This window comes from Lotus japonicus, chromosome 1 (genome assembly GCF_012489685.1).
Source record: "Lotus japonicus ecotype B-129 chromosome 1, LjGifu_v1.2".
NCBI classification, from domain to species: domain Eukaryota; kingdom Viridiplantae; phylum Streptophyta; class Magnoliopsida; order Fabales; family Fabaceae; genus Lotus; species Lotus japonicus.
In genome coordinates, this window is record NC_080041.1 from 60,079,374 (window position 1) to 60,090,663 (window position 11,290).

At 36.3% G+C, this 11,290-nt stretch overlaps 1 protein-coding gene across 1 annotated transcript; it reads left to right on the forward strand.

Moving 5' to 3' along the window:
* Positions 1-4,026: 4,026 nt before the first annotated feature.
* LOC130734569 (uncharacterized) lies at positions 4,027-10,075 on the forward strand. The gene is made up of 4 exons (XM_057587043.1): positions 4,027-4,290; positions 4,378-4,465; positions 9,273-9,425; positions 9,813-10,075. The coding sequence occupies exons 1-4, from the start codon at positions 4,158-4,160 to the stop codon at positions 9,844-9,846; spliced, it is 408 nt and encodes a 135-aa protein (XP_057443026.1). The 5' UTR covers positions 4,027-4,157; the 3' UTR covers positions 9,847-10,075.
* The last annotated feature ends 1,215 nt before the right edge of the window (positions 10,076-11,290 follow it).

Consider the following 11,290-nt stretch of genomic DNA (forward strand, 5'->3'; position numbering starts at 1 on the left):
GACGAATTCCTTTGTTCAGTATATCGGTACTCAATCATTGGTATAAAAAGATCAATTCTTTCTTATTAATTACCTAGTTCGTGAGAATTAGTTAACTAAGCGATAACTAATTCACAGATTCCTAAACTAAGCGATTAAGAACCGTTTACGACCTAACATGAACTAAGCGTCATGCATCATCTTCTAATTCTAGATTACAGAATTAAGCAAACCTAAAGCAGAAGTAGAGATGAAGAATATTAATTAAGAACGAATTCTACATTAAGGACTATAACTCAAGAGCGCGATATACGTTGCAAAGGAATTCGATCCAAGGAAGTTAGCCTTCCATGGAATGCGCGAAATCAGCAATATTATTGGAGAAGAGAATAGGGATTAAAAGCTTAAACCCTAGTAGAACTCTAATATTACTGAAAAACGAAATTGCATTAGAATAATAAAGTAGAAGGTAAATTATTTGTCTTAGCACAAATCCTTAAATAGAGCTGAGATCAAATACTAATCAAATCCTAAAAGATAAAGATAAATCCTAAAGATAAGATCCTAAAATAACAAACTTAAACCAGTTTGAATCCTAAGGATTATTTATTCTGAAATTAAATCCTAAGATACCCTAAAATACAATCTTCACTCTTCAACACAAATATTATCTTCAATCAACAATTCTCAAAATGCCCTTGCTGCCAAATATGCAAATATGATCTGAAAATAATAAATAACGTAATTAGACCAAATAATAGAAATCTCTGTCAAGCAAGGTCAATTAATTACGAATATTCATCAATAATGACGAATTAAGGCTATGAAAAGTGGGTAAAATATTGCTCATCAAGTTGCCTTTGTAGCTGATTTTTTTTAGACATAATATGGCATGATGATTTAATATGTATTAGTTGAAAGCAACAAAAAATATGTTTATATCTGATGGAAGAAGAAAGAAGTGGAGGAAGAGGTTTCTCAATTTTCGATAATTTTAGTCAAATGTGTCTCTTTAAACTTATTGATAATTTTAGCTCGACCAATGAACTTTTCATTTTAAATTAACACTAAAATGGTATGACGTTGATACTGTTGATGTGTCTGATGAAGTTTGTGGGTGGTCAGGTCATGGCCTATGGGGATATGTGGCCTGATTGAGTTTGTAGCAAGACCACAACAATGACCAAGTGAGTATTGATTATCATGATATTATAAAGATATTAAGTTGTGTTATTATTTGATTTTCTAGGTACCCTGCAATATTGACTCAAACTTGGATGGCTTGGAATAAACACAATAGTGTCATATTTTATGATTTATCTTTCCCAATCCTGATTTGTTCTACTATCACATTCATTTTTTTAAGATTAATATGTTGGTAATTCATTATATCTGTGATTGTGCTATTGTCTTCATATTCACGAAGAATGTGAAACAAGTTACTGTAACATCCTGACTTGACGACTGGCCTCACGGTAACAACACGAGTCTTTTCAGCGCACTTTGTCCTCACTCGCGCGCTTCCCGGGAAAACTTCCCAGGAGGTCACCCATCATAATATTGCTCCAAGGCTAGCACACTTAACCATGAAGTTCTTATGAGTTGGGCTCCCGAAAAGAAGTTGCAACTTGTTGTTATGGGTAGTACAATCAAATCATATATGCCCTCCTCAACTGTATAGTCCATCCCTACACAGTCTCGGAATACCTCTTGTTCGGGTGTGGTGCGTCCCTCCACATAGAAGGTGATCAATCCTCGCCCTTCTCAGCTCAGGGCGTTAGTGAAAGTTATTTGGAACAAAGACACAGACTGTGCTATATGGGAATTAGAGGAAAAGATCAAGGAATAATATCCGGAGCTTTTTACTGAGCCCTAAGTTTCGAGGACGAAACTTTCTTTTTTGAGGGTAGTAATGTGAGACCCAAGTTTTTAAGCTTAGAATAAATTAGTGAAATTTTCGATTCACGAATAAGTTCGATGTAACGTGAAGTAAGAAAACAGGATAAACGTTTATTGAATGGAATAAATGTATGGAGAAGATATTTCACGAGAAGGTTAAGGACAAGATTCGAATCGATGAAACTTATGACGCAAGTATTATTCGTTTACGCCTAGGACAAAGCGCGCTGAAAAGACTCGTGTTGTTACCGTGAGGCCAGTCGTCAAGTCAGGATGTTACAGTTACTGTTGATCTCAATCAGACTTAGAAGAGAAGTCTTTATGTCCACTTTGCTTAGCATTTCTGATTCTTCTATTTCATCCGTTGCTTAATATATTTTTAATAATCAAGGTATTAATATATGTATAAAATACAATAGACATATTCCTCATGCATCGCGCAGGTAAAAAAACACTAGTAGCATTGCAATTTATTATATATATATAAAACAAAAAACAAAATAATAACACTATATAATTCCGGCTTAAATATGTTGGAGGTCCCTCTAAAATAGGGGTACTTTGGTTTAGGCCCCTACAAAATATTTTTTTGGGAATACACCCATATTTGGAAAATAATATGGAGGGATAAGCCCTCACCGTTACAAGAATCGTTAGTTTTCTAACGGAGAACGACATGACAGCCACATCAATATGTAACCAGGATTCGAACACAAGACCTGCAACTTAAATTAAAGATACCTTACCACAAGACCTGTGTTCGAATCCTGGTTAATTTTTTTGATTTTAAACATTTGCTCATGTGCTTACTTGACAACGTTGATGATGTGGCCTGATGATGTGGCTACCACGTCATCCTAGGTTAGAAAACTAACAATTCTTGTAACGGTGGGGAGCTTATCCCTCCATATTATTTTTCAAATAGGGGTGTATTCCCAAAAAAAATATTTTGTAGGGGCCTAAACCAAAGTACCTCTATTTTAAAGGGACCTCCAACATATTTAAGCCTATAATTCCTTATAAAGTAATGTTTATCACATTATATAATTAAAACCACAATCCCAAAGTGATAATAATTACTTGTGTCATTTATTTTAGGCTAAAAAGCATTTTTTGCCCCTGATGTTTCAAGTTTGTGCAAATTCTGCCCCTACTCTATTTTTGTCGACGTTTCTACCCCTCATGTTTTCAAACAGTTCACTGTCTACCCCTCCGTCAGTCAAGCTTTCTCTTGAGAGGTTCCTGAGTGGATTAGAGAGATGAAGAAGAGTATATGAAGTTGATGATGATCAAGGAAATGATATAAATTAAATTTGCTTGATGAATATATCAATTATGCATGTAATTGAACTGGTTAAATGCATGTTTTTTAACGTTTGACTGGTGGAGGGGTAGATGATGCACTGTTTGAAAGCATAAGGGGTAAAAACATCAACAAAAATATAGTAGGGGCAGAATTTGCACAAACTTAAAACATCAAGGGTCAAAAGTGCTTTTTAGCCTTTATTTTAATATATATCATATTTGACAATAATTTAAAATAAATTTGTTGTGCACTTTTTATTATGATTAAAGTATAGAACTTATGTTTTTTTAATGATATTTTAACTTAATTGTAATTTTTGTGTGGTAGTAAAACCTTTCATATTTTAACAAAATAAGTTTTTTTTTTTTTGTTATGAAGGACTCACCACCATTCTTAACTGTTGAGGAGGTGGATGCATTTGTTAGCTTATGATATGATGTAACAAGACCTTAGTTAATGAATTTTGTTTTAAACTTGTTTATGCGCTTTTTGTTGTGATTAAAACGTAAAATCGTTGTTGTTTAAAACTTATTTAAGTTATTTGTGAGTTGTGACATTTTGTTGTGGTAAAAAATTCCTTGTTGCTTTTGTGTTATGGTATTTGTGACATTTTGCTATGGTATTATAAATTTTTATTTTTTTTTACTGTCTACCGAGTCAAACGGTTCAATTAGTGACCCAGTGGTCAGACTAGTGACCCTTCGATCCGGTGCCCTGACCGAGTCGATCTCTGGGTCGAGTCTGATAACACTGGTAAGGAGTATTAATATGGTATATATTAATATTAAGTATTAACAGTTTAAATTTTTTTTTAAGTATTAACAAAAATAACATGGTGACCTAAAAAAACAATTTAAATGTTGAATGAGTAGACACAACAGAATAATAGATGTGAGTCACAGAAGGGAAGGGTTGTTGTAAATTTGTAGTTGCCTTTTGTGTTGTTTGGGTTTAGGGTGTGACAGAAGACACGATGGACTTACTAGAACTATGGGCAATTTTCGGCCCCGGCGTCGCCGGCGCTGTCTTCGGCGCCGGTTGGTGGATCTGGCTTGACGCCGTCGTCTGCAGTTCAACCACCGTTCCCTTCCTTCACTACCTCCCTGGTAATCTTCACATCTTTCTCGCTTTTTCTCACTTTTAGGGTTTCAATTAACAGTGATTGAGATTTTCGATTGTTGTTTTTTCATAAGGAATTTTCGCATCTCTTGCGGCTTTGATGTTCAATTGCGTCAGAAAAGAAGACATTGATTACTCTCCCTACGATGAAGGCGAGTGGAGGTACTTGCTTTTTCGGTCTTGTTTTAACCAACTTCAAAGTTCATTGGAATCATTGAATTAGTTTACTTTACATATGATGAACTAGTTTCTTGAATTAGTTTTTTTTAAGTAATTTTCTAAATTCCCCGTTGCTGAACATAGTACCTGATTGAACATAGTACCTGATCTCGAAAGAACGACTAAGTAGGTTGGACAAGAAACAAAACCTTAGAGTTGTATTTAAGTAAAAGTTGAGTTACGATGAGCATGTGCGGCCTCCTTCCTTTATATAATAGGTAGGTCGAGTACCCTAAATGTCTAAGCACATTGAATGGATGTGGTTGCACGTAACACAAGCGTAACAAAGTGATAACAAAACAGGTGAACTTAACCCGGATATCCCACCGTCTGCGCTCTTACGTAGTAAGTTAGACGCGTCCTCACACCTTCCAAAACTCCACGTATTGGGCCGCCTTTCGTATGTTCGTGGGGCCTATCATTGATATCATGGTTGGTCCGCCCGAAATCCCGAAGGGTACAATACCTCTATCAACAGCTCCTTTTTTGCAAAGAGGGTTGATGCCATTGTATGACTGGAATGTGTTTAAGTTTAAAGAACTAGTGAGTAGTGATACCCGGAGTCTTTGAACGTTGCTAAATTATGCTAAACTCTAAAAAGTGGAGACAGAACTTTGTTTTCTCCATTCGGCCGTATAAACTAGCTAAACTGCCACATTTACACATACAGCTGGGCCATCCTAATTAAGGAGAGAATAACATATTTACAAAATTATAGCTGTACAATAGCATAGATTTTGCTGGCTTGAAACGTTCAGCGGTAGTATATTATGAATTTGCTAGTTGTAAATATCCGGTGAATTTGCCAAATTCCAATCAATTCAATTGGCAGCCCCGCCCCCTCAAATTTATGGTGATAAGTGCACAAGCATTAATATACTAACTAGGACATTGTGGTGTTGATGTCAAAGACTTGGTGAAGATGATAGCAATCTGAACTCTTATGAACCAACTATCCCAAAAGCTTAAACTGTTGTGTGAAAACACGTGATTAATTTTATATTATATTTCTTATACGCTCCCTCTTGCAAGAGTCTATTAAGCTTGAAGCGTGGACAATGGACAAATCCAACTTACCTGGTGCTTAATGATTTAAACTTCTTTTATTAGAATAATGGGGAACAAGGATCTAACTCTAGATTACTTGGTCATAAAGACTCAGACCAACTGTCCCAAAAACTTCAGTTTCTGGGTAAAACACATGAATGATTTAGATTATGTTTCTAACTTAAATAGATATCAAGAATTGAGGTAGGGTGATAGTTGGGTTCTTGGATGGAGTGGCAACCAATCTCTCTACTTCGTTCATTCATGGTAAATTCGGTTTGTTGCAATTGGTATGTTATTACTTGTTAGCATGTAGTGGAGTTGGTTGTGCTGGAAAGAAACCAAGCTCTATGAGAAGATATATCCATGTTGATTTGAAAATATGCCTATAGGTTGACAATGTTTTTCTTAGCTCAAGAAGTAAATGAGCTGGCCAAGTTCTTTCATATGAAATGTTGAATGCAACAATTTCTTAAACTGCAAAGAGGCGGACTCATGATTAGACCAAGCCCTCTCACTACCATCTGCATAAGCTTGTGATCAGACCTAGTCAATAGTCACCACAATGCCTTTAGACATCCTCAGTAGAAAAAAGGATGGATCATTACTGGCTATGCCTTTAGACAAATGATTTTCTGTTAATGTTTTATTGTCAATGTTATTTAGCCTTTGGTTCATTTACTAGTATGGTTATTTCAACTCTTTATATTTATACGTTTTGAAATGTTAGGGATTGTCAAATGCCTTGTGCATAATATAGTTGTATTTTTATGCTTAGTTATGTAATCATGTTATGTTTAGAATTCCGTTGGTGAGTATGATTTCCCACCATTACATGTTTATGATTTGAGTGAACTCTTCCGAGTTTATGATTTGAGTCTACTGGTCGAGTATATGGATAAGTTAGGTATCAGTTTGACAACCTTGGATGTATCTATTAGGTTGTTAAACTCGTGAGTGTTTGATAGGATGAACAGTGCGCATGAACAGTAGCAGTTAGGTTGCAGTTAGGAAGTTATTATTTAATAATTATTAGTTGGGTAGTTTTATGATTACAACAGTTAGGTAACTGCTATGGTTTGAACAACAGTTAGGTAACTGCTATGGTTTGAATTTAAATTATATAGGAGTTATGTAAGATAGTTGGGATTATTCAGAAGTTGTGTGTTTTAGGAGAGGGACTGGACTCTCGAATTCCAGAATCTATAGGAGAGACTGGCTCTCGAAAACCAGTGCTTGTATAATTATTCAGTAATTCCAATCGGTTCTTATCAATTTGGTACAGAATATATTATAAAGATAATATACAATTCTAGTTTTTCGAGAGTCCAGCCTCTCCCTAGACAACCACTGAATTTCTGAATCCCCCTCTGTTCAGATCCAACCCCTAATATATAACTACTGCTATCTAATAACTGTTGCTATGTAATTTAAATTCAAACTAACCGTTACTAACTGCTGTAATAATAAAACTACCCAACTAATAATTAAATAATAATTTTCTAACGGCAATCTAACTGCTACTACTGCTACTGTTCATGCGCACTGTTCATCCTGCCAGTGTTCCTAAACTTGTGTCTACTCATAAATTCATTATAATTTACTTACAGTAAAAAATATTTAAGAAAACGTATGATAGTAATAATAATAATAATAATAATAATAATAATAATAATAATAATAATTTAACATTCTATGGTCACAATAAAGCAAACCACATTAGTAAAACGCTATAGTTCAGGTTATCATTAAAAAATAACCAAACCATAAGTTCATAATAATAGACTCATAGTTATGGACAAGCACAAGAAGTAATCGTAAGAGAATGATGAATGGAATAATGGAAAAAACACAAATCAAGTGGGTCATTTGAAATTTCAACATAGACCTTGTTGGTGTCCAAGACAACAGCAACGGAGGTATACAGTTTATGCAATTATACTGTTAGAATATAATATAAAACCATTAACGTGGCCTTTACCCAACAGCTTAAGCTTTCATAGAACGAGGATCACTTCTTATTGACATTGGTGTAGTATTCATAAATTGACTTGCTACATTGGTGGTAACATTTGGGAAAAGTGCAAGAGGCCTACGTGACAAATCAATATCAAGTTTTTCTTTTATATTGAAATCAGTCAATCAGAGTACCCAACGCTGACAACATTGAGTAAATTTCTCGCCCTAGTTGCTGGCACTTCAGAAGTTTTTTCTGATATTGGGGTGAAGAATTTAGCGTTGGGTACTCTGGTTTCAACATAAAAGAAGAAACTTCTGATATTGTTTTGTCACGTACACTCTTGCACTTTTCCCAAATGTTATTCTAACACGCCCCCTCACGTAAGAGCCCTTTGGCGTGAAGCATAGATGCTTTGATACCATAACAAGTAACCACTTATCCCAAAAGTTACCACCAATGCAGCAAGTCAATTTATGAACACTACACCATTACCAATAAGAAGTGATACTCATTCTATGAAAGCTTAAGCTGTTGGGTAAGGGCCACATTAATGGTTTTATATTATATTCTAACATATACAAACACATTGGTACACAATAAAAAGATCAGATGGATTTGTTCCTTGTAGGGAGCACCTTTATAAAATAAGCAAGCTGAGTAACATACGTGGCTTTGTGCTGTGGTGTGTGGCAGTCAAGTCTGTCCCAGTGAAAGGCAGTGGGCTGCGAGTTCAATACCGCGGTTCATCTAAAAGTAGAGGCAGCAGCATAGGGATATGTTGCGGCAGAAGGTAGTGGCTGAGTTCTCACCCGAGGTTTGTCAGAATGGTGAGAGGAGGGGCTTCACTTGAAGTGTTAGAGGTTACGATGGCAAGAAGCGTTGCGTTTGTGTAGGCTTTTCAAGTATTATGGAATATTGCTGAAGACAAGCCTTATCTCACTCAATCGATAGTGCACTCATGATTCCAAGCGACCTTGACCTAGTTCCTACGAGTTCATTTTGTCTAGATTAATATGAATTCACATGTGATTGAAGTCCTACTTAGAGAAGTAACTTGCACAGGTTTACTTGCAAGTTTGACAACCATAAGCTGGATCTTAACTCAGGAGGGAATAACAGATCTTCAATTGTATTATCACTTAGACTTTGCTGAATGTTCAGCTGTACGAGGCTATGAGTTTGCTGGTTTTAAATGACCAGCTATATTGCCAATCTAAGTCAACAAATTATTGATCTGGCTCTTTTTCTATTTGCTATGTTGAGTACTTCAAAGGTGCTATTGTTCACCTCAAATGCTGATGACTAATTAAATATTTTTAGTGGTAATAGGTGTCCGTCACTGTTAACCTTCCTCCAAAGCCATCAATAAGAATAGATAACCAATGTAATCGCATGCCACCTTACACAGCCAACATTGAATCATGAATGTTAATCATGTTACAAGGAGTCTGTACAGTGAGATAGCAGATATGTTGTAAAATAATTATGCACCTCAGTATCTCATCGGTCATCAATACTTTACTTGATATAGGAATGTGAATATGTAAGAAGAAGAAAAGTGAAGTGTGTCTGTCTTATTGGTGCATGTTGCACCTTGATTCAACTCAACTATGTAAAATAATGTGTGATAAACAATCCTATGAATTTTTTATTCTCATTAGCTTAAGGCCTTGAGCAGTAAAATCACATGGCTCTTTGCTCTTATGTTGGGAATATGTTTTGATCACCTCCTTTTCTTAACAGACTGAAGCTGTGGCTCTTCATTGCATATGTTGTATCCTTTGTTTCTTTAGCTGGATCAGCGGGTCTACTGATCCAAGATTCACTTGATAAATCTGCCCCATCAGTGTGGACTGGAGTTGCAGGTGTTTTGCAGGGTGTTTTAGTCTTGATCAGGTTAGTGGTGTTTGAACATTTAATGATTCATTTATGCTCACTTCATCTCTCGTGCGCTCATGAATGTTGATACAAATCACTTCACACATAAGCTTATTAGTTATTACTGTATGAGAACTTCTTTTCCCCTCCAGTTGTTATACAGATGCCTTGCTTTTGTAATTGACAAAATTATCAATTATGTGTCAAAAAGCATCAAAGCTTGAAAAGGATTAATACTTCTGGTTATGTCAATCTTTTTTTGTGTGGACAAACTGCTTATGTCAATCTTTAAATTGGTTAAGATCTTACTCCCTTCTTGTTTGGTGATCGATTCCAAAATGATCGATCCTACCTTTTTTTTCTTGTTGATTACTTGATTTCTAAGTCAAATTTCATTGTGTACAGTGGACTGATTTATTGGACTTCTCATCCTGAATAAGGCCAACCGGTAAGGCGAGATCTGAGTTGAAGCTTTAAATTACGCCAGGTTATGTCTTCCCATGTATGTATCATTTTGTTTGATGTGATGGGAAATAGTTGGCTTCATGTAAATCAGCAAATGTAAATTGTGCAGACAACCTTGAGCCTCTGGGTAGATTCATATTACTTGTTTCATAAATCAAGATCTGTCAACGGAAGTAATTTCACGTGGTATCTGTTATGACTTATGATCCTTCTTTTTTTCTCCCTTCACATAATATTTTGAACGCAGCTTATTTATGGGGTATATCTTCATAACTGAGTAGAGCATGCTGACTCGTAGATGGCTACATCTAACTCTTACTTGAAAAGAGTCAAGTTATGTAAATACTGATTACTACTACCTCTGATCCTATTTATAAGAACCAAATGAGAGGTTTATTTTGACTTTTTTATATGCTTAATTGCATATTTGGCCCCTCACTTATACTCTTTTCACGATTTTGGTCCCCCATCAAAATTAATTGCATTTCGCGTTCCTAACAAAAGCCTCTGTTTGCAGAAATGGTTTTCTGTCCAGATTTTATCCAAAAACTAACGAAAGTTGACTTGACATTTTTTAATAAAATTTTGATTTTATAATTGAATAATGTTTGGCTCGTTGCAAGTTTGGTCCCTCCCTCCCAACATTGCTCATCCTCCCCTCAACCAGCTCTCTTCCTCTCCTACATTGAAGACTGCCACCCATCTTCACCTTCTCCTTCAACAATCTCCAAATCAACCACCACCACCTCATCACTTTACCTTCTCGATCATCAATCTCCAAACAACCACCACCACCATTGATTCACTCTCCTCTTCCTTGACATTCTAGCCTTAGAACCACCATCACCGCCTTCTCCTCTTACCAAGAAACCCATCAACCACCAAACCCACCTCCTCTCAACTATCGTCTTCACTCTTACTCCACCGAACTTGCTCTAGCACCCACCACTTCTATTTCTCAACCACTGAATCCATCACTCCCCTCCTTGACTAGAATCGCACTAACCTTTACCATAGTCTTCCTCAAAACCCCTAAATAGTACCATTGATTCCCTTCTTTGTGCAGGATTTGACAAAATCGCTGACAAAGGGGCATGGAATCAGATTTGGCTTCCAGAGTCACGTGACACCACCACTACCACCCACACCACCGTCACTTCATTCTCACACCGCCATCGTGCAGATTGGTGCAGATGGAAACAGATCGAAGCATATCCAAGCCGTGATGGATGAGAACGACAGTGGTACGCATTCCCTTCATTGGTCTCTTCCTCTTCATCACTTTTTCTCTCCCATTTCTACTGTTGTGTTCCTGGAGAATGTGTTGAAAGGGGGGAGCGGTGAGCATAAACCCAAACATGGGGAATATTGAAGGGAATTGTAATCTCTCTTGCAGTCACCCAACTTTATAACATCGA